Source organism: Desmodus rotundus, chromosome 5, assembly GCF_022682495.2.
Source record: "Desmodus rotundus isolate HL8 chromosome 5, HLdesRot8A.1, whole genome shotgun sequence".
Lineage (NCBI taxonomy): Eukaryota > Metazoa > Chordata > Mammalia > Chiroptera > Phyllostomidae > Desmodus > Desmodus rotundus.
The window spans coordinates 9455347-9480537 of NC_071391.1; the positions used below are offsets into that span (position 1 = coordinate 9455347).

Here is a 25191-nt window from a genome sequence, read left to right on the forward strand (position 1 = left end):
CATGTAACATATGGCTGTGAACACCAGCCCAGATTCCATCAGCCTAGATGAAGTGGAAGGCTCCTGGAAATCCAGACATAATTGTTACAGGGACAGAGAACGAACTCTTGTTTGCAGACATTCACCCTGGGCTCTGGCAGCAGGATGGCAGCTCAGAGGGTATCAGAGCCATACAGGGAGAGACTGAGTTGTGTGGCTCCAAGGAAAGAGCTGGAGAGATAGCTTCCAATGTCCCTGGGTTGAGTCCCTTACCAGCACAGCCAACCAACGCCATCTTTCTTGGGTTGGGCATTCCTCCCAAATGGCATTAGCCAGGGGAGCTACACTAGCTCCAGCCTGACAACTCCAAGGCCCTGCCCTACCCAACTTGTGCATGGCTGTAGGTGTTACCAGCGGCAATCAGCCTGAGCCTACATTACTGTTTTTCTTAAAAAATTCTCAAGGAATTCTGGGCAAGTTCATGGGGATACCAGAGAGACATGGAGTGAGTGAGTTGTGTGGCTTCAGGGTGAGGGCTGTTTCCCCCATGTGCCTGACCAGCACCACTGTTCCCAGATGGGACCCTGCCAGCACATGGTGTTAGCCTGGGGAGCTGCACCTGTTCCACACTGTTGTGAGATTTGCAGTGGCAACCAGCCTAGGCCTGCATTGTGCACTTTCTTAAAAAAACTCTTAGGGAGATCCGGGTGGGGTCAAGGGGTGATGGAGATACACAGGGAGAGTCTGAGTTGTGCTGAAGTAGGGTAAAAGCCACCTTCCTGCACTGAGCCTTCCCTCCATACTGCCAAATCTTAATCTGCTTTAGTCTGATCAACTCTCCTGGTCCACCTTGTTGACTTCCTGAGACCCCAATGCCAGGGCCCACAGACTTCAGGCAGGTAGAGGCTGGCTTTGATATATCTTGAGACTTTTGCTGAGGAGCCTCAAACCCAGCACTGGCACAGAGTTTGAATCTTTATTAACCTGGTGAACACCACTAGCCCTTACCTGGTGGCTCCCTAAGAACTTGCCTCACACAACTCATGTACCGCCTCCGGTTCTTTCAATGGCTGAGCCTAATGGGAAGCTGACAGGTATGGAGTGTCTTGGGCCTTTTGCTGACCTTTCCCAGGCCTGGTACTGGTGGCAGCCAGCCTCATATGAAGCTAGCAGCCTCCAATTCACATGCAGACATAGCACAGGCAGCTACCAACCGAGGATCACTTTGTAGCTGCTAGTATGTAGCCTAGGGCTGGTCACAGGCAGCACCTGACATTAACATGAACAGGAGTTCCTCCCAAGAGGTCCTAGAACAAACATACCTGGGGACTGGCTTTAGACTACAACAGATCACTACCTAATTAGCACCATAAACTGCACACCCAGATGGAGGTCTCAGCAGGCTCCTGACTGTGCTTGGGCAAATTCTGCTTTGTGGAATCAGCTCTCTCACAGCATCTCGTACACTGTGGTCATGACCAATCCTCACAGCCAGCCAGCCTGAGGGTCTCTTTACCCAAGGACGTGCTAACAGTAATCAAGGCTCGAATATAACAGGGGGGTACACATAATGCACACAAAGCACCAGCTCAGGTAATCAGGGAGACTGTACCACTGGGCTCCACAGGACACCTACTGTATAAGACCAGCCCACAAAGACTGGGAGTCATAGCAGATCTAATACGTAGAAACAAACACAGAGAGGCAGCCAAAATGGGGACACAAACATGCCACAAATGAAAACTCAGGAGAAATCGTCAGAAAAGGAACGAATGAAATGGAGGCAAGCAATCTTCCAGATACAGAGTTCACAATAACGGTTATAAAGATGATCAAAAACACTTAGTGAGAACTTCAATAACATAAAAAAGGACGGACACCATAAAAAAGAAAAGAAAGAAAAAAACAAAACAAAGAAAACAGTGAGAAACAGAATAACTGAAATGAAGAATACATTAGAAGGAATGAACTGCATAGAAAATCATATCAGTGATTTGGAAGACCAGGCAGCATAAAACAATCATGGACGCAAAAAGAAAAATTTTAAAATGAAGATGGTTTAAGGGACCTCTGGGACAACACCAAGCATAGCAACATCCGTATCACAGGAATACTGGAAGGAGAGAGCGAGGGATTGAAAACCTAACTGAAGAAATAATGACTGAAAACTTCCTTAACCTGGTGAAGGAAAAAGACACACAGTCCAGGAAGAGCAGATGAACCCAAAGAGGCTCACACCAAGACACATCATAATTAAAATGGCAAAGGTAAAGACAAAGAGAGAATCTTTAAAACAGCAAGGGAAAAAAGTTAATTGCCTACAAAGGAGTTCCCGTAAGATTGTCAGCTGATTTGTCAACAGAAAAGGCCAGAAGAAATTGGCAAGAAATACTCAAAATGATGAAAAGCAAGAACCTACAACACAAACCTACTCTACCCAGCAAGGCTATCATTTCAAATTGAAGAAGAAATAGAGAGCTTCCCAGACAAGAACAAGCTAAAGGAGGTCATCATCACCAAACCCGTATTATAAGAAATGTAGAGGGACTATTTAAGATGAAAGGGGAAAAAAAAAGAAATATGAATAAAATGGGAATAAATGCATATCTATCAACAATCACTTTAAATGTAAATAGACTAAGTAAATGTTCGAATCAAAAGACATAAGTTAGCTGAATGAATAGGAAAAAAAGATTCATATAAATGCTTTCTACAAGAGACCCACTTGTAGAAAGCCATAAAGACTAAAAGTAAAGGGATGGAAAAAGATATTTCATGCAAATGGAAAGAAACAAAAGTGTGGGCAACAATACTTGTATCTGACAAAATAGACTTTAAAATAAAAGCCAAATAATAATAGACAAAGGACATTCCATAACAATCATGGAATCAATCCAACAAGAGGATATAACCCTTGTAAACATTTATGCACCCAACACTAGAGTACCTAAATATATAAAGCAAATCTTGATGGACATTAAAAAAAAGATCAAAAGTAATATAGCCACAATATGGAATTTTGACACCCCATTGACATCAATGATAGAGCTCACAGACACAAAACCAACAAGGAAACAATGGCCTTAAATTACACATTAGACCAGATAGATTTACCGTATTTTTTGGACTATAAGACGCACACCCCCATTTGGGAGGAAAATGGGGGTGCGTCTTATAGTCCGAATATGTTGCTTGCCTGACTCGCTGGGGGAGGAGGGCAGTTGAGGGGGGTTTTCTCCCCTATTTTCCTCCTTTAAAACCTAGGTACATTTTATGGTCTTATAGCCTCCAAAATACGGTAATTGATATTTTTAGAGCATATCACCACAAAGCAAAACACACATTCTTTTCAAGTGCACATGGGACATTTTCCAAGACAGACCTCATGTTAGGCCACTAAACGAGCCTCAAATTTTAAAAGATCAAAATCATATCCAACATCTCCAACCACAATGGTATGAAACTAGAAATTACAAGAAAAAAAACTGAAAACCACACAAACACAGAGGCTAAATAACATGCTACTACACAGTGAATTGGTTAACAATGAGATCAAGGAAAAAAGTTAAAAGAAACCTTGAGACAAATGAAAACACAACAACCTCAAATCTATGGGACAGAGCAAAAGAAATTCTAAGCGGAAAATTTATAGCAATACAGACCTACCTCAGGAAAAATCTCAAACAATCTAAACTTACACCTAAAGGAACTAGGAGAAAACAACAGCAAAGCCCAAAGTGAGCAGAAAGAAGGAAATAATAAAAACCAGAGAAAATACATTGGTCTTAAAAAAAAAAAAAGAATCAATGAAACCAAGAGCTGGTTCTTTGAAAAGATAAACAAGATTGATAAACATTTAATCAGACTCATCAAGAAAAAAATGAGCAAAGACCCAAATAAATAAAGCCAGAAATGAAAGAAAAGTGACAACTGACACCACCGAAATTCAAATCATAAGAAAATACTACAAATAATATGCCAACAAACTAGACAATCTGGAAGAAATGGGTTAATTCCTAGAAACATATACTCTTTCAAGACTGAATCAGTAAGAAACAGAAAACCTGAACACTGATTACAACCAATGAAATTGAAGCAGTAATCAAAAAACTCCCATCAAACAAAAGTCCTCTACCGGATGGCTTCACAGGTGAATTTTATCAAACATTCAGAACAGAATGAACACCAATCCTCAAACCATTCCAAAAAATTTAATGGAAGAGAAGACTTCCAAGCTTGTTTTACAAGGCCAACATTATCCTGATTCCAAAACCAAATAAAGACATCACAAATAAAGAAAATTAGACCAAAATCCCTGATGAGCATAGATGCTATAGTCCTCAACTAAATATCAGCAAACCAAATCCAGCAATTCATTAAAAAAAAATTCACACAGCATGATCAAGTGGGATTTATTCCTGGGATGCCAAGTTGGTTCAATATCCTCAAATCAATTAAAGTGACACACCTCATAAACAAAATGAAGGATAAAAACCACATGATCATATCAACGGATGTCAAAAAAGCATTTGACAAAAAATCCAAAATCCATTTATGATAAAAACTCTTAAGCAAAGTGGGAACAGAGGGAACATACCTCCATATACTACAGGGCATAAATGACAAACCCACAGCTAATATGATATTCAATGTGGAAAAACTAAAAGTGCTTCCCTTATCAGGAACAAGGCAGGAGGGATGTCCACTTTCATTCCTCTTATTCAACATAGTACTGGGAAGTCGTAGCCAAACTGACAAGAAGAAATAAAAGGCACCCAAATTGTAAAAGAAGTAAAACTGTCATTTACACAAGACATGATACTATATTGAGGGAACCCTAATGATTCAACCAAAAATAAATTACTAGAACTGATAAATGAATTCAGTAAATTATCAGGATATAAAATAAATATTCAGAAATCATTTAGATTTTTATAATAAAATATCAGAAAGGGAAACTAAGAGAACAATCCTATTCATGATTGCATCAAAAATATAATACCTAGGAATAAATTGAACCAAGGAGGTGAAAGAGCCATACTTGGAAAATTGTAAGACACTGAAGAAATAAACTGAACAAGTCACAAATAAACAGAAGTATATGCTATGCTCACGGATAGGAAAAATTAAAACACTGTTAAAATGTCCACACTACTCTAAGCAACCTACAGCTTTAACATAATTCCTATCAAAATACCAACAGCATTTTGGGTAGAACTAGAACAAATAATCCAAAAACTTATATGAACAAAATCAAGGGGGAGGGTGCAGGTGGGGGAGAGAGGTGGGTTCAGCTGGGGTGGGGTGGAGGGATGGGGAGAAAGGGCATACAGCTGTAATTGAATAACAATAAAAAAAAAACTTATATGGAACCACAAATAGCAACAATCTTGAGAAATAAGAATAAACTTTGAAGGTACCATGCTACCTGTTATCAAACTACACTACAAGGTTACGGTAATCAAAAATGCATGGTACTGGCATAAAAAATAGACACAGTTCAGTGGAACTGAATAGAGAAGCCAGAAGTAAACTCACTCCTACACAGTCAGTTAATAGGTGACAATGGAGGCAAGAACATATAATGGGATAAAGACCATCTATTCAATAAATGGTACTGGGAAAACTAGACAGATACATGTAAAAAAATAAATCTAGACAACCTTCTTACACCATGTACAACAATTCAAAATGGATTAAAGACTTAAATGTAAGATTTGAAACCATAAATCTCCTAGAAGGAAAAATAGGCAGTGTAATTGCAGACATTTCCCTTAGCTATATTTTTTCTGATATATCTCCTCAGGCTAGGGTAACAAAAGAAAAAATAAACAAATGGGTCTGTGTCAAACTGAAATGTTTTTGCACAACAAAGGAAACCATCAACAAATCAAAACGACAACCTATTGAATGGAAGAAAATATTTGTCAATGATACATCTGATTGGGGGTTAAGCAAAATTTATAAAGAACTCATACAGCTCAACACCTCCCCCCCTCAATCCAATTAAACAATGTATAGAGGACCTGAACAGGCACTTCTCCAAACACATACAGATGGCCAATAGACATATAAATAGATGCTCAATGTCACTCATCGTCATAGAAATGCAAATGAAAAACACCCTAAGATATCTCATACCTGTCAGAATGACCATCATAAACAAATCAACAAACAACAAGTGTTGGTGAGGATGTGGAGAAAAGGGAACCCTAGTGCACTGCCGGTGGGAATGCACCATTGGTGTAGGCACTATGGAGTATAAAGGTTCCTCAAATATGGCATTTCCTTATAACCCCATCGATTCCACTCCTGGGTGTATCTGAAGAAACCTGAAACACTAATTTGAAAGAATATATACATTCATGTGTTCACCGCAGTGTTGTTTACAACAATAGCCAAGGTATGGAAGCAACCTAAGTGCCCACCAATAGACAAGTGGATAAAAAATGGTGGTACATATATACAATGAAATCTTACTTGGGAATAAAAAGAATGAAATCTTACCATTTGTGACAGCATGGATGGACCTAGAGGTTACTATGCTACATGAAATAGAGACAGGAAAAGACAAAAACCCTATGACTGCACTCATATGTGGAATCTAAAGAACAAAATAAACAAACTACACAGAAACAGACTCACAGATACAGAGAACCAACTGATGATTGCCAGGTAAAGGGACTGAACTTTAAAAATGAAGGGGAAATTAAAACATTCCCAGATAAAAATGGAGTTTGTTGCTAGTAAACCTGCCCTACAATTAGTGCTATTGGGAGTCCTCCAGGCTGAAATAAAAGGACACTAGACAGTAACTCAAAGCCTTATAAAGAAATGAAGCTGTAAAGGTAATTACATAGGTAAATATAAAACAGTATTATTGTACATTTAGTGTTTAACTCCTTTTTTCCCATACATGACTTAAAAGACAAATATATAAAACATGTAACAAAATATGTTAATGGGCACATAATACTGTACAGAAAGATACCAAATGTTGGTTCGTTTTTACTTGACAGTTCATTTTTTAATTTATCTCTTCCCTCTCAAATTTTAGTAAAACCAGGCTGCACTCTCCACACGTTGCTTGGAAATTTTCTCAGCTAAATGCAGGTTCACCACTTAGAAGTTCTATTTTCCTCCGAACAGAACATAATTCTTGAGGCTCTGTAACAAGGATCGCCTTTCTTTGCCCCATTTTCCAACAACATGTTCATCATTTCCCTCTATGGCCTCCCCAAATCACCTTTAACACCCGTTATTTCTGCCAACTGTCTCCTAAGGCAATCTAGGCTGTTTTATATTGACTAAGTGCCTCAGAATTATCCCAGACACTACTAGCCATTAACCAAAACCATTTCCACATTTTTAGGTACTTTGTTACGCAACACTCCACTTCTGATACCAACATTTGTGTTCGTTTTAGGAGGGCTGCCATATGAAATTACAACAAAGACTTACTTACTTCAAAGATCCTATTTTCAAATAATGTCATATTCACAGGTATTCAACATTTCTTTTTTGTGAGGGAGGGGCGTGAAGGGGTACAATTCTACCCACTGCAAGTAGCTCTACTGGTATTGAAGCAGACTTCAAGTCAAGAATTGGTGTAGGGTGCCTTGGCCGGGTGACTTAGTTGGTTGGAGTGTCATCCTGTACACCAAAAGGTTGTGGGTTCAATCCTGGTGGGGGTGCGTATGGGAAGCAACCAATCAATGTTTCTCTCCGTCCCTCTACCCGCTTTGTCTCTCTAAAATCGGTAAAACATATCCTTGGGTAAAGATTTAGAAAACTGTTATAAGGGCCAATAAATGAGGATATAAGAATTATAAACCCATACATACCTAAATAAATGAAACAAAAAATGGCAGAATTGAACAGAGAAACAGACAGTACTAAAATTAGTTGGACATTTCAATACCTTACTTAAACAGACAGAATAACTATTCAGAAGTTCAATTAGGAAACAGAGGACTTGAGCAAAACTCCAGAAAGCTTAGGCCAGACATATAAAGAATACTTCATGCCCCCAAACAGCAGGAAACAATCTTCTCAAGTTCACACAGAAGATTCTCCAAAGTAGACCATGTGTTAGTACAAAACAAACCTCAAATTTTAAAAGACTGACATATAAAGCATGTTCTCTGATCACAACGAAATGAAACTAGAAATCAGTATCATAGAGAAAACTAGAATATTCACAACTATGTGGAAATTAACACATTCTTAAACAACCAATGAGTTAAAGAAGAAATCAGAAGGGAAATTAGAAAATACTTAAAGATGAATGAAAGAAAATAAAAACACAACCTACTCTAACTATGTACTGCAGTGAAAGGAGTGCTCAGAGGAGAATTTAGACATAATACCTACATTAAAATAGAAAAAAAAATCGTATGTTTAACAGTAACCTAACTTTACACCTTAAAATGGGAAGGAGGAGCCAAATCGAACCCAAAGCTACTAGAAGAAAGGACATAAAGATAGTGCAGAGATAAATGAAGTAAGAAAATAGAAAACCAATAGAGAAAAATCAATAGAACCAAAAGTTCGTTCTTTAAAAAGGTCAACAAAATTGACAAAACTTTAGCTAGAATAAGGGAAAATAAAAGACAACTCTAAATTACTAAAGTAAGGATAACAGAACACAATGAAAAATTGCATACCAACAAATTAGATAACCTACACGAAGTAAATGAATTCCTAAACACACACATACTAAGTCAAATAGAGAATCTGTATTTACTTATAACAAGTAAGACACTGACTTTAGTATTAATCGAGTATCTCCCAAAGGATATAAAGTCCAGGAGCAGATGGTTTCACTAGTGAATACTAAGTATTTAAAGAAGAATTAACAATAATCCTAAAACTCTTCAAAAAAAAATAGAAAGAGGGAATACTTTCCAACTCATTCTACAAGGTCAGTATTACTCTGATACCAAAGCCAGACAAAGGTACCATAAAGTAAGCTATAGACCAATGTCCCTTGGAAACTTAATCCAGCATCAAATTAAGATTATGTAGCACGTTAAATACTATGACCAAGCAGGACACATCCCAGGATTTTGAGGGTGGTACAACATACAAAAATCAATAAATATAATGTACCACACATTAATAAATTAAAGAAAAAAATCTACAACTACCTCAAATGATGTAGAAAAGCATATGACAAATGTACAAACTTTCATGCTAAGAATAGATAATAAATTAGGAATAGAATGGAACTTTCTTAACTTGATAAAGGGCATTTAACCAAAACCCAGAGCTAACATACTCAGTGGCAAAAAACAGAAAGCTGTTGCCCTAAGATGAGGAACAAGGATGCCCTCATTGTACTGGAAGTTTTAGCCAGAGCAATTAGAAAAAAACAAAAACAAAAACGACCCAACAATAACAAAAACCCTATTAAAGTTAACACCTATTTAGCAAAGTTGCATAAAAATTAGTTGTTTTTATTTTATTTAAATGTATCTATTGTGGTGACATTGGTTAATAAAATTATTTAAGTTTCAGGCGCACAATTCTAAATACATTATCTGTGTACAGTATTGTATGTTCACCACCCCAAATCAAGTCTCCTTCCATCACCATTTATTTCCCCTTTACCCTCTTCTACCTCCTCACACCCCCTTCCCCTCTGGTAATCACCACACTGTTGTCTGTGTCCACCAGGTCTTTTTTTCTTCTTTTTTTTTGCTTAATCCTTTCACTGTTTTTCACCCAGTCCCTGTCCCCCACCCCCTCCCTCACCCTGTGACATCTGTCAGCCTGTTCTCTGTATCTATGGGTTTGTTTCTACTTTGTTAGTTTATTTTGTTCATTGGAGTCCACATACTAGGTGAAACCCATAGAATACTTGTCTTTCTCTGACTGGCTTATTTCACTTAACAGGAGACTCTTGGGTCGATCCATGTAGTGGCAAATGGTAAGATTCTCTTCCTTTTTATAGCTGAAAAAAATCAGTAGTGTTTAAACATACTGGCAATGAGCAATCCAAAAAGGAAATTAAAACAATTCTACTTAGAATTAAAAAGAAAAAAATGCTTCAATAATGCTAAGGTGGCAAAACTCCCCAAAAAGATCTAGACTGAATATATCCCTATCAAAATCCTAGCTTTGTTTTCAGTAGAAATCAATAACCTGACCCTAAAATTCAAATGAAATTACAGGAGACCCAGATTAGCCAAAAACAATCTTGAAAAAGAACAAAGTTGGAGGACACACATTTGTTCTTCCCAAACTCAACACTTACGATAAAGCTACAGAAATCAATCAGTACTACAGTGTGGTCTGGCATAAGGATAGACACAGAGACCAGTGGAACTGACTTGACAGTCCAGATATTAACCTACACATCTATGGTCAACCAAATTTCAACAAGGTAGCCAGGCCATTTATGGGGAAAGAACAGTCTCTTCAACAAGTGGTTCTGGAAAAAAGAAAACAAAACAAAAAACAAAACAAAAAAATCTAAATGGTTCTGAGACAACTGGATATTCACATGCAAAGAATGATGTTGGGGTAGCTTGGGCAGTGGGAGACGGGGCAGCGGCCAGTCAGCCCAGGTTGGCGAGGCTCTACGTGCCCCATGCCTTGATGCCCAAGAAGGTCAGCTCCACTGAGAGGGTGCTGAAGGAGGAACCCAAGAGGAAATCAGCGAGGATGTCAGCTAAACCTATTCCTGCAAAAGTGGAAACAAAGCCAAAAAATGTGACAGAAAAGTCTTCAAACACCTAAATAAAAACGATAAATTCAAAATTGATCCTTTTAGCTACTCACTGTATATACGATAGTCAACCTGACCATACAACATGGAGCTTTTCTCAGAATAAATCTGCAGACAAAAAAAAAAAAAAAAGCAAACAAAAAGGATAAGGGGACCACAGGGCAAAGAGGCAAAGTGGCTAACCAAGAACCTAAAAAGTTTTACGTGCAGAAAATGGAGAAACTATAAACAAGGTGAGTCCAGTCTCAGATGAAGCAGGAGAAAAAGAAGCCAAGTCAGATTAGTATTATACACTGTGTCCCATTAGTGGTCCCTGAATCCAGAGGAATATTTTTATCAACTATTTTGTCAATCCAGGTTTTTTAACTAGCTCTAAAACCATTTTGAAAAAGGAGATAATTTCACCTCATCCCATTTTTTTTAGTGTAAATGACATTTTTTTTTTAAAGAGGTGAAGTCAGTTCCTGGTTGTTTATTTTTTGGCACAATCAGAAAAGAGCGAGATATTGAATATGGGAGGCTTCAGTCATCTTGGGTGTCAGTTTAACATTCCATAGGTGGGGTAGTTTTTACATCCTGTAATACAAAGCATACTAAATGGTTAAAAACTATAAAAATAAAAAGGCGCTGGACCCTTACCTTTTACCATATACAAAAATTAATTCAAAATGAAGCAAAGACCTAAACGTTAAGAGCTAATACTTAAAAACTCTGGAAATGTTAAAAAAATGGGAGATTATATTTCCAGGTCATTAAGAGTCTAAATATCAAGATATATAAAGAACTCTCTCAACAACAAAAGGAATTCACCTAAAAAATGACCAAAGGACCTAGATATTTCTCCAAAGATACACAGATAGCCAAAAAGTATAGAAAAAGATGCTCAATGTAACTCACTAGTGAAATCCAAATCAAAACTACAACAAGATTAGTGAGATTACTTCACACTCATCAGGATGACTATAACAATTTTGAAAATAATTAGTTTTAGAGAGGCTGTGGAAAAACTGAAATTCTTGTACACTGATAGTTGGAATGTAAAATGGTGCAGTCACTGTGGAAAACAGGTGGCTGTTCCTCAAAAACGTAAACAGAATCACCATACCAATTCTACCCCTAAGTATATACCCCTCAAAATGAAAACAGATATCCAAACAAATACTTGTACACAAATTCATAGCAGTATAATTCACAAGAGCCAAAATGTGGGAAATAATGTGCCTATCAAACACTGAATAGATGAACAAAACATACTGTATCCATACAATGGAGTATTACTCATAAAAACAAATGAAGTACTAATCCACACCAAAACACGAATGACTCTTGAAAGAAAGAACCAAGTTTCTTCTATGTGGTACTTCAAGAATGACATTTCTAGCCCTGGCTGGTGAGGCTCAGAGGATTGAGTGATGGCCTGCAAACCAAAGGGTCCCCAGTTGATTCCTAGTCAGGGCATATGGCTGGGTTGCAAGCCAGGTCTCCAGTAGGGGGTGCATGAGAGGCAATCACACATTGATGTTTCTCTCTTTTTCTCCCTTCCTTCCCCTCTCTCTAAAAATAAATAAATATAATATCTTAATAAGGCCATTTCTAGTTGTTTCTCACAATATCAGTTGATCTGAAGAGGCTTCTTGACATGTAAGTAGTAAGAAAGGAAAGAGAAAAGCCACAGTAGTCTAGGTGGAAAAGGTACCAGGTAGCCGCTGTCTGAACAACAACATGTGGACATAGTGAATACAACCATGTTTTCTTGAAAGAGGAAGAAAGGGCAAATTAAGAGTGGCTAACAGCGTGAATTGAGACAAAAAGGTATTAGCTAGCACTACTGGCAGGGAATATTTATCCCAATTCTTCTAGGTAGCAAAAATGAAATGTAAGATTTATCTCAATCCTACAGCAAAAGATACTTTTTTCAAAGCAACCTAACTCATTAAGTTTCAAAGGTAGCCACTTCATCATGATAAAATACTTGAAGGTAGAAGGCTCATCCTCATATCATCTGGTCCTCTTTTCAGGTTGCCCTACTTTTCTAATTGATGCTTAGGAAAATTAAATGACTTGTTCAAGATTACAAAGCTAACACAGAATGTTGGCCGGAACAGGGAGTGGTTGGCTGATTGGCTGGGAAGCAGCTAGAGTAAAGGCTTCTCACCTCTATTTAAATATTTTCATTTCCTCTGAGAAACTGACAAATCTTAAATACTGGGTGTTTGGCAGTATTTTTTTCATCTTTCTAAATTTAGTCTTTATAACCCTGTCAAGTAATATTATTCCTGTCTTCATAGGTGAGGAGAGCAAGTGGTAACTGACTCCCCCAGGCTCACCACATACTAAGTTGTAGAACTGCAATTTGCACACAGATATATCTAAGTCCAAAGTCTATATTCTTTCTATATGCCACACCTAACCATATAAAAGAGACCCAGGGCTTCATTCAGATTTGGCTCATTTCCACCCAGCCTTAGGTTCAAGTGCCAAGAGAGGGGGCCCCATTTATGTAATATACTGACTTAAAAGACCGCAGAAATTACTCCATGAAAGTGAATTTTTAAATCTAAGACTGCATGTAGTATTTTGTTATTTTTCAAAACAGAGAACTGGAGGAAATTTTTTTTTTAATTAGAGACCAGCATAAAAGCTGATATTTTATATATTCCAATCTGGTTTATTCATTTTTAAATCAACAAGACAGCTTGTATATATATGTGTGTTAATATTTAAATTAGATTTTTTTTTGTTCTAGTCATCTGCTTCTGTTTACTACATCTATGTTTTGATTTTGTTTCCAGCAGACACCAGCTACAGGTGCACTGAAAGTAAAGGATAAAAAATATTAATGAGCATTTACAAATTTCTACAGATATTAAAGGTTTAGGGCAAAAAAACTAGAATCACAAATTAATGCCATTTATTTTCATATTGAAGGCATTTGGTGAATAAATTCTCTCTTTAACACATTAAAAGCCTGCTTAGACATAATTTTGAGAGAGTGAAAGTATGTTCTCTTTGAAACTATAGCTAACAATTAGCTCAAAATTTAACATTTAAGTATGAATAAATATGGCTAGACTCTTGAGTAGAGGGGTGGGTGACAGAGGAGGAGAAAGTAGGCATAGTGCATGTAATTGCCATGAGATGAGAAATGAAAGAAGACTAATATGACTGGAGCAGAGAGAACAGGACAGAAACTGTCATTTACAAGATTGCTGAAGAGGCAGGAAAAATTCTTTAAAAAAAGGGTAGCCACAGAAAGCCAGGGAAGAGTTTAAGTAGAAGGCATGATCAGGTTTGGTTTTAATGTTCACTCTGGCTACGGGGAGAGAATGACTCAGGTGGTAAGAGTAGATTCAAGGAGACCTGCTCAAGGTCTACTTCAACAGACTAGGCAATGAATAACAGCTGATTGAGAATAAAAAATAGTATGAGAGATGGAAAGAACTGGAAATAATGTGAAATACTTAGGAGACCACCAGACAGGACTAAAGAATGACTTAAATAAAGGAACAGAAGGGGACAAAAAGGTGTCACAGATTTTACTGGTTTCTAGATTTATGACCTGAACAATTGGATGGATAGTAGGATAGCATTCACAGAAAAAGATCAAGTGATTTTGCTGTTTGTTTTGAGGGGATAGTAGAGAACATGTATTCCATTCTGGACATCTAAGTTAGAGATGTCTACTGAGTAGAATATCTGTATATACACAGACCTTCCAATCAGCATTTTAGCACTTTACTCTAAAAAAGTTAGAGAACACCCGAAACTGGAAGGAAATCTCTAAGAGGCTAAACAAACAGATGGGAAAAACAAGTGGAAAGAAATGGGCAATTCAGAAAACAGAAAACATATGTGCTTTTTGTATTCCCTAGAATGGGAGCCAAGTACATCACCAAATAAAGAACAGTATACTAAAGGGCTGGGCAAACGTAGGTTTACAGTTTTGAGTACATGAAACAGAATTTATCCTTGTATTATTATTTATTAAGTTTTTTATTATTTTCCATATGGACTCTAAATCTACTTTTGCTTTAAAAAAAAATCTGCAATCCCAGAGTACTGAAATATCAAATGTCCTTCAATCAGGTGCAGTTGAATAAATTAGTAGTAGTCATGATGCCCATCAAATATCTATTCACCTCTTCCTCTTTCCTTAAAGAATCATCCCCACTCTTAGAAAGAGGTGGGATTCCTGATTAGTGTAAGCTAATGGTTTTCAAAGTGTAGTATGTATACTCCAAAGGGTCCCCAAGAACTTTTTGAATTTTCAAAGTCAAAACTCTACAAAAAATCCTGTTGGGATTTTAATTGCATTTGTAGACCAATATAGGGAGAAACTACATTTTTTAAATTAAATTTTAATTTAAAAAGAAATCTTTAATTGAAAATTAATCTTTAATTAAGTATAGTTGGTATATAATCATAGTGGTTATAGTAGTTCCAGGTGTATAATAAAATGAGTCAATGTTTTTATACCTTACAATGTAATCACCCCACTAATTCTGGTAACCATCTGTCACTGTATAAACTTATCACAATAATATTGATTATATCTCCCTACCTCTTTTCACCCACCCCCAACCCCTTCATTCTGATAAAGTCTCTTTGGTCTTTGAGTCTGTTTTTTTTAAATTTTTTAGATTTCACATATAAGTGAAACCATTTAACATTTGTTTTTCTCTGCCTCATTTCACTTAGCATATCCTCTAGATCCATCTATGTTGGTGCAAATGGAAAGGTTTCATTTTTTTATGCTGCATAGCATTCCCTGGTATGTAGGAATGTGTGTATCACATCTCTATTTATTCATCTATCAATGGACACCTAGGTTGCTTCTGTATCTTGCCTATTGTAAATGATGCTGAAATGAACGCAAGGGTGCATTTATCTTTTTGAATTAGTGTTTTAATTTTCTTTGAGTAAATACCCAGAGATAGAATTGCTGGATCATATGGTATATCTATTTTTATTATGAGGCTCCATACTTTTTTTCCTAGGGACTGCACCAGTTTGCAGTTCTACCAACACTGCACAAGAGTTCCCTTTTCTCCACATCCTTGCCAATATATTATTTGTTGACTTTTTGATAGCAGCCATTCTGACTGGTGTGAGGTAGTATCTCACTGTGGTTTGACTTGCATTTCTGTAATGATCAGAGATGTTGAACATCTTTTCATGTTCTCTGACCACTTTTTGATCAGATTATTTTTTGTTATTGACTCATGAATTTCTTATTTTGGATATCAATCCTTTAGACATACCATTTGCAAACATATTTTTCCATTCAGTTGGTTGTCTTTTTGTTTTGTTGAAGGTTTCCTTTGCTGTGCAGAAGTTTTTTAGTTTGATAAAGCCTCATTTGTTTATTTTTGTTTTTGTTTCTCTTGCTTGAGGGGATGTATCCAAGAACATATTACTCAGACTGGTGTCATTTACCTCCTATGTTTTCTTCTAGGAGTTTTATGGTTTCAGGCCTTAGATTTCGGTCTTTAACCCACTTTGAGTTTATTTTTGTAAATTGTGTAAGAGAGTAGTCCAGCTTTCCCAACACACACTTAACAATATTTAGTCTTCAAACCCATGAACAAGGTACATGGCTGTGTTTACTTAGATCTTTAATTTAACTTATTTAGACTTACTTATTAAAGACTTAGGTCTCTAATTTTAATGTTTCATATTTTTCCACGTGTAAGTCTTACTCATATTTATCAGATTCAGCCCTACATAGTTTGTATTTTTGATACTATTTTAATGTTATTATTTTTTAATTTTATACTTTCAACCTTTTTGTTGCTAATATACAGACACAATTGATTTTTTATGTTGATCTTGTATCATGTGGGTGGGAGCTTCCAGATGCCTTGCAGCTTTTGGCTTCAGCCCTTGGAACACTGCCCTGAGACCACCATGACATGAAAAAGTCTGGACTGAAAGACCGACAAGGTAGTAAGAGCCCAACTGGAAAATAACAAATTGCTGTATTTTAAACCACTAAATTTTTGGATGGTTTGTTATACAACAATAGGTAACTGACAATAGAGTTTAGGGAGAGTTACAGTAAAGAATACAGATTAGAAATTCTCATAGAGGCAAAATTACAAATAGAAACAGCCAATAAGAAGTTAGAACACAAGTTGGGCATTTAGTTAGGATCAAAGAAGCAAGCCAGGTTTAATGAAGTGGGCAGGCAGAAGACTAAAACCACAGTTACCTGTAAAGAATTAACTGCAGTGAAGCTAAAGGGGTCTCTACCTGGATGTAGTTAGATCAATCTGCCTAGTTTTAATTCAGAGGGGCTTGATCTTTCTTGGACTTAAAAGTTCAGGGAGTATTAAATCAGAGACAATTCCTTTTTGTCAGAGGTTCTCGTCCACTCAGGATCATACGAGTGTGAAAATAATGTCAGGGCCTCATGTAGAGGTGGATGTCTCTTAAGGGTTTTGGATTCTTATCAGCCGAATATAGGTTTCCCCACTCAGGACCTTAGGTTTCTTCTGCTTTAATTTTCTTATACTGGGGCATTCTGCTACCACTCTCAAATGATTCTAGCATGGAAAGGGATTTCAATATAAAATAATTACTATAACAGAATAAACCTACAACTTTCAGAGATGGTTTTACAACGTAATTGGCAAATTATTATAAAGTTATTTCTTTGTAGGTAAGAGAGAGAAACACTCATTTATCTGATTTATAAAATGTCCCACAACGGAATTGAGCTGATAATCAAGGTTTTCAAAGCCTGTTTGTCAATCCAGCTATGTCATAAATGAGATTTATCTGCATTTCTGGATGTCTGAACTAGAAAAATGATTTCAAGGATATGGGGTATTACTAAGAAAGAACAAGACACCCAAGTAGATCATTCTCACACTGCTAGAAACAATATGGTTCCTGCTACCTTAAGATAATGGGCCAGGAAGGAAATAGGATAAATAAAATACCTATCTAATGTATTGTCAGCCATTTGAGACATAAGCACTATTATGACAGTCAGAAACCTGATCAGACTACTCTGTGTATTTCTATAATTAGCTCTACTCTGTTTTCCTTAATTAGTAAAGTCCATATTGAAATATTAACTAATCTCAGCAGTATTGAAAAGTTAGGGAAAGTGCGATTTTTTAACTTACATTTAAGCCAACTTTAGAAGAGTGTGATTTAATTTAGGAAGGAGAGTTGTTTCAGCTAAAATTGATATGATATCCAAGGGTTAAAACTGGAATTATAAGTGCCTTGGTTCAAAACAAAGAGAACAGAATAAAAACAAAGCTAAGATAAAAAGGCACTAGCCAGGCTCCATCCCTTAAAATTTCTGCTAATATCCTTGAAAGTTCCACAATGACAATGGAATCCTCTGGCAGTGGGCAAACTAAGCTTTCGTGTTTTAAGTTTTTGCTTCTGTGTGGAATGTTCTTCATCCAGATTGTCTATCTGCACATTCACTCCAGAGTTCAAGTGTTACCTTCTCAAGACCATCCCTTGCCATCTGATGGAAACTTAACTTCTCTACCCCCAACTTCATCAAACATTATATTACACTGTTTTAATGTCTTCATTGCACTCAATTGATTACCAATACAACCCAGTACCTAAAATGGTGCTGGACACTAGTGGATACTCAATAATTGTTGAATGAATAAACACTACTTTTCAAAGCAACTTTCCATTTGTTTTATATGTACCCATAGAGTTACATAAATGTAGGAAGAGGAAACTATGCTACTATATTTATTATTATTTCAGTTTGGTTGGAGTGTATTTCTTCAAAATTTTATAAACTTAACACCTACCATTTACTGAGTAATCACTGGATGCTAAGTATTAGAATTACTTGCAAGAAAAGACAGAATTTGAATTCAAACTCTGAGCTCTAACTGTAGATCCAGAGCATTTAACTGTGGATTAGAGTGGGATTGATACTGAGCTCGAATTATCTAATGCAGTTTTGCAGTTTTAATCTCTCCATAGCTGCACAACTGCTGTTCAAAAAGTAGTACCCAACTTCTGGTTTAAGACATCTACACAAAGAGCAATTAATTCACCTCCCAACAGGGGTTCAAAATTTCAACCACATTTTCCAAGTTATCCTCAAGGCAATCCAAAATATTTCTTTAGACATACTCTTCAGACACACACAAAATTTTCAGCTCTGATGATAAAGGTAGGTTGGGATTTTTGTTTTAATAAGAACTGCCCTGGTACTTGATTACCAGCTATCTCTACATTTTCTCCACATCATAATTTTCCAAAAGGAAAACAAGCCCTTCCATTTTTGGCAGACATACCCTATTTTCCACATAACAACAGCAACAAAATAAAAAACATGCTATACAAAATAGCCATATAAAGCTTTCTATACAAAAGTTTGCTTAATACAAAACACTTCTGCCTGTTATACTATGGAAACACTAGCCTCATATTCTAAAATTCAGAGAAAAAAAGAAACCTGAGCATCAACATCTAATTGTTTACAAAACAGCCACCACTTCCAGTTACTGGTTCCTAATCACACTGTCATTATTTTGACAGGTTTTAAACTTGCCGTGTGTGTGTGTGTGTGTGTGTGTGTGTGTATACACAGATATATACATATACTGAAACTATTTTTCATGAAGAGGAAAACCTTTATTAAAAACTATGTATGTATGCATATACAGAGGGGGGAATGAAAATATGAGAATAAATTAATCAGTCACCCCTCAGATATTAAGTAGACTCCTGTCAGGCAGAATATATAAAATATGCTTAAAAATGCTTAAAAGTATATCTGTTCCAGTTTTAAGAAGAATGATACATATTTAAAACTTAACATCAAGGAACACAACCAGTAACTAGAAAAAATGAAACAAATAAATAACTGGACCAACATGATAGGGCTGACTTTAATAATCCAATCTGCAAAGGAAGAATAAAGTCTTAAAAAAAAAGTGTTTAAAATGGGACTACATCAAACTAAAAAGTTTTTGCACAGCAAAGGAAATCATCAACAAGAATAAAAAGACAACCTACAGAATGGGAGAACATATTCGCCAATACATCTGATAAGGGGTTAATATTCAAAACCTACAAAATTCAACACCAAAAAAACCAAGCGACTCAATTAAAAAATGGGCAAAGAACCTGAAGAGACACCTCTCCAAAGCAGAAATACAGATGGCCAACAAACATATGAAAAGATGCTCAACATCACTAACCATCAGAGAAATGCAAATTAAAACCACAATGAGATACCACCTCACACCTGGCAGGATGGCTACCGTCAATAAATCAAACAAGTACTGGTGAGGATGTGGAGAAAGGGGACCCTAGTGCACTGTAGGTGGGAATGCAGACTGGGGCAGCCACTATGGAAAGCAGTATGGAGATACCTAAAAATATTAAAAATGCATCTGCCTTTTAACCCAGAAATCGCACTTCTGGGAATATATCTGAAGGAACCCAAGACATTAAAATTCAGAAGAACATAAGCACCCCTGTGTTCACTGCAGTGTTAATTACGATCACCAAGATATGGAAGCAGCCTGAGTGTCCATCACCAGATGAGTGGATAAGCCAACCATTGGGCATTTACACAATGGAACACTACTAAGCCTTAAAAAGAAGACAATTTCACCCTTTGCGACAGTATGGATGGACCTGGAGAACAGTATGCTAGGTGAAATAAGCCAGTCAGAGAAAGATGAATACCGTATGATTTCACTCTCACGTGGAATCTAATGAACAAACGGAACAAACAAGCAAAACAGAGACAGATTCACAGACGGAGAGCAGACGACAGCTACTGGGGTGGGTGGTGGTGCTGGGGCTAGGGGGTGGAGGAACTGAGCGAAAAGGAAAAAGGACTCATGGACATGCACACAGTGTGGTGAATGCTGGGTAAAGGAGGGTATAAGGGGACTAAATGGTAATGGAAAAAATATACAATAAAGTTTAAATTTTAAAAGTTTAAAAAAAGTGTTTAAAAAGAGAAAGTGAACATTAGCTTTCCTTCATAAACTCAGATAAGCAGAAGACTATATTCAATATTGCTAAAACACTTTAAAGAGAAACGACCTCATGACCTCATTTAATTATTCACCAAGCTGAAATCTTAGAACACTTTCTTTCCATTCTTCAAAGTGCATTTATAATTTGAGTCTCTGTCAGCATTAGAATTTTGTCTACACTTTAGTCTGTATATTGCGTATCATTCTTCTCTTTGTAACTTTACCGCGCCTCCCTCCCCAAAAGAGAGAGCACTTATAGAAAACTGCAATAAAGTGATGTCAAGTAATCTGCTTTTCCATCACTGTTTCTAAATAATTTCAAAATGTTCTATTTGCCCAAACCTGCCTTTATCTAAATGGATTCTATCTACCTATTCCAATAATTCTTTACTAAACAAAAGTCATCTTTAAATAGGAACCACTTGAATTATCAGGCTGAAGTTCATTCATTCTATCTTCTACCAGATTATCAGATAATAGTCAGTGAAATGTACAGAAGAGGTAAGAATGATCAAGTCTTACCTTTGTCTGTTGTTAACTTTTCTACACATCTGAAAGAAATAAAAACAAAATATTAAGTGAACAGTCTTGCACACTTTCTCAAAGCATATTTATCCAAGTTCATTTACAGTGATGCAGATAGCACCTAGAAAAGTGGTATCCAACAGAACTTTCTGCAATGATGAGAATATTCTGTATCTGCACATACAAAGAAAATGTTACTAGTTTTGTTATATTAAGCAGTTCGACATTTATTTTACACAAACACAGTAGGAAGAAGGTGAAATGAAAATTGAGATTTCCTATAAAATGTTCCTTGCCAAAAGAAATAGGGGAAAAGGGATAGAGGTAGCAAGCATGGCAAAATCTAAATAATTGTCAAATCTACTTAATAAACACTGGAGTTTCATTATACTGTCTTACCGATATTGTTTATACATGAAAATTTTCATAATAAAAATTTAGTGAACCTAAAAGAAAATCCTAAAATCATTCATCTGTTAAACCCAAGTCAAAAAAAAAGTTTATCAAAACTGTAACCTAACTGTGATCTACCTATAAATCTAATTTCACAAATCATAAATTATCAGTTATAGATGAAAATGCAGATTTAAAGAGGTTAAGTGACTTGCCCAAGGTCACTTAGTGAGTGGTATAAAGCTGGGACCTGAGACAGAAGTCCAATGATTTTGCCACTGTATTATTTTGCTTTCCAATAAGAAAAGAGGTTTCAATAGATCCAATTCGCTGTATTTATTGACCTTTTAAGCTGCCCTATATTTTGCTGTCTCTTCAATCAAAAAGAAACAAATATAAGTTAAACAGCTCATTACTGGGAGTTTATAAGGGGCAATATTGAAATATGAAAAAAGGGTCTGAATAAAACTAATTAATACAGAAATTAAACCATACTTTTTTAGTTTAGTTTTTTGGGTTTTTTTTTTAGTTTTTTCTTATTCCTTAAAAAAAACTGTCATAACGTTATTAGGAAAACAGAGATGAATCAAAGTCAGAAGGCACTTGACCAGGGTTCTGAAAAACTGATACTCAAACCTCTTGAAATTTCTTAAAAGATTAACCTTCCTACTTAGTTTTAAAATTTATTTCATCACTGTGACCATTTGTAAAGCAAGCACATGTGTTTGATAAACTTCCACTAATCAATGAATCTTCCCCTTATACTGCAAGGTCCTTGATGATAAGATCCCTGTCTCATTTATCTTTATAAACCCTAGATCAGCACAGCACCAGGCTCAGTTACTGCTCAATCAAGGTCTACCAAGCTGAAATGCTTCAGGACTCCTTTCATTTCCAGGACATGCAGTAAACTGAAAATGTGTAACAAAAAAAGAAGCACGGAGAAAATTTATTTTAAACAATCCAATCAAACTGGCATAATTTAAAATAATCAAAAGATAGTTCGGAGGGTAAGAGAAGGTGTAAGAACACTAATAGATTTTATGTTATTGGGTGAAGTGAGGAAGGGACACTAAGAATCAAAACTATTCCTCCCCACAGAGATATTATGGAGAAAAACAATTTAATTAAGCCCTCTTCATTCAAGTTTGATCATTTTTAACATTTATATTGTAGAATTAAAAAAAGTTTAGTACTTTTTGATCAAGTCAGGGAAAAAAATAAACCACGACAGAGGGTAAAGCTACTAGTGCTGCTATAATCATCTTAAGCGATCTTTCCTGTAAAACTGTTGAAACAAAGGGAGGGAAAGGTGTCAAAGAGATAGGTGTATTTAACTCTCAAATGGGCAGGTGAGAATAAAAGGGAATTTTATTCTCTACTATACTAAGCTATTAAACCAAACTAAGTTATTAACGTTCCTACGTATGGTGATAGGACAAAAAAAAGTCCAATTTTGCAGAATTTACATGAAAACACACCATTTATACCTCTTTCGTGACACCACTACTCAAAAACAATAGCTTTTAATAAATATTCAGGGGTGGATGGAGGTGGAAGAGGGTATAAAGGGGATCAATGGTAACGGGGAATAACACAATGAAAAAAATTCACTATGTACGAGGCTTTGTGCTAAGTCAGCGATTTTCAACCGGTGTGCAGCAAGAATTTTTAAAACTTGCAATACCTGACTTAGTCAGGGGCACTGACCTCCTTTCCCTTAGATTGTCAAATAAAAAAAATGACAACAACCAAGTGGTGTGAATCAAAATTAATACTTTTTTTTTTTTACCAGATCATCAAAAAAGTATACTTCTTGGTGTGCCGAAGAATTTTATTAATTTGTGTGCCATGAGGTGAAAAAAGGTTGAAAATCGCTGTGCTAAGTGCTTCTTCACACGCTGTATTTAATTCTCACAAACTAATCTCACAGGGATTAACATTCTGTCCTATAGATGAGGAAGCTGAGGAACAGGCTGTTTAAGAAATTCATGCAAGGAAGTTATGTCCAAATAAGGCTAATAACTTCACTCTTAATTTTAGAACAAATGTATTTTAATTCTACTGGGACAGGTATAAACCAAATCTTGCCACACTTTAGCAGGAAAGTGGGTAATTTAAAATTCTAATTTCCCACCCCTCTTCAATTCTCCCTGCTTTTACTAATTTTTTTCACTTGAAAGTCAGAAGACAAAAATGATGTTGCCAGTCACGAATTCAGTGGCTAATATGACTAATTTCTAGGATTTACAAATATGCGTGCTTAAGAGTTTTCAACATAGGAACATTATTTTAATAAACAGTTTTAAGTATTTATGTTCCTATATCCTCTATTATCCCTAGGAAATAAAAAAAATCCTTCCAGACTAGTCTAGTTTTTAGGGATGAAGTTCCTACGTTATTTAAAACGTATACGAAAATACACAAAAAATGTGTTACCTGGGAAAAGCAAGAAAAATTAATACCCATTTAAGCTTGCTATATGAAAAACTACACTTAATAAAATTGGCCGTCACGTTTTTATCCTAGTAGCAAGCACCAGATTTCTAAAACGATTGAAAAGTAACGTAAAAATCTGGAAATGAAAAAAGCCACACAGAGCTCCTAGGGCAACTGGCTCTTAAGCAAATTAAGTGAAGGAGGTGCGGAGCCCGACACTCTCTGAAGGCTAAGGTCCCGACGTTGACTTCTGAGTGGGGATGTGATGTAATACTGGAGAGCCGCCGCAGGAGGGGAAGGGATAGGCTGACAAAGGAGTGCAGATGCCCGAGTGCGCGATAAGCCCGCGACGGCAGGGGTCGTGCGGGCCGCTTAGGGAGGGGAGGTGTACGCCACAAAGACGATTTCTCGGAGTGGGGAAGCAGCCCGACAGATACAGAAGCAGAGAGGAGCGATAAGACAGCAACCAGAGAAGCGCTGTGACATCTGCGGTGAGAGCCGGGAGGGGGCAGAGCAGGCAGGATGTCACGTGGAGTGGGCACTACGGCAGCCGAGAGGGTTGCGTGCGGACCGAGGGGGGTCTTTCCCACCGCCTGAAAAACTGCATTACTCACACGAGTCGCGGACTCTTCTTGCCCTGAGCCGGAGACGGGGGCTTCGCGGCCTGAGACTGCAGCCCTGTGGCATCCGGAGGCCTGGCACTGGGGCTGCTCCTCCGCCGGCGGGGATACTCGGCCTTCCTCCGGCGGGACACTGCGGCGGCGGCAGCCGCGGCGGCCCGGCCCCGGTCCCGTCCTCCCCTCAGCACGCGGCTACTAGTGGCCCCCGCAGGCGGCGTGGTCGCCGCCCCCTCAGGGGGCTGCTGTTGGGGCTCCTCTGGAGCCGCCTTGGCCGCCGCCGCCCCTACCCCGTCCTGGTCCTGCTGTTCCGGGGGTCTCGGCTCTTCTGTCTCCCCCGGCATCGGGGCTCGTCCGTCCCCCACCCCTTCGTCCCAGGCGGCGGAGGCGGAGGCGGCGGCGGCCGCGGCGCTGCTCCCCCCGCCCCCCTCCTCCCGGAGCGTCCAGCACACTCTCACCCGGCGCTCCACTCTCCCCCCCCCAACCCCTCCGCCCGGCTCTGAGGGTAGCCCCCGCC

The 25191-nt window shown here is 37.4% G+C and overlaps 2 protein-coding genes across 3 annotated transcripts in view; one reads left to right on the forward strand and one right to left on the reverse strand.

The window, feature by feature from the left end:
* Positions 1-25185, reverse strand: part of ZFP91 (ZFP91 zinc finger protein, atypical E3 ubiquitin ligase) — a 38671-nt gene extending 13486 nt beyond the window's left edge. Inside the window, exons 1-2 of one of the 2 annotated variants that reach the window (XM_024559118.3) lie at positions 24672-25185; positions 21223-21251 (exon numbers count right to left, since the gene is read on the reverse strand). In XM_024559118.3, the coding sequence (XP_024414886.3) occupies positions 21223-21251; positions 24672-25018 (376 nt within the window). In that variant the 5' untranslated portion in view covers positions 25019-25185. The remainder of the gene's footprint in view (positions 1-21222; positions 21252-24671) is intronic. The other variant, XM_053923750.2, reaches the window with a different exon arrangement.
* The window catches only part of LPXN (leupaxin), a 36341-nt gene continuing 35472 nt past the window's right edge, over positions 24323-25191 (forward strand). Inside the window, exon 1 of the mRNA XM_045194393.3 lies at positions 24323-24548. The gene's annotated coding sequence lies outside the window, so the exon portion shown is untranslated. The remainder of the gene's footprint in view (positions 24549-25191) is intronic.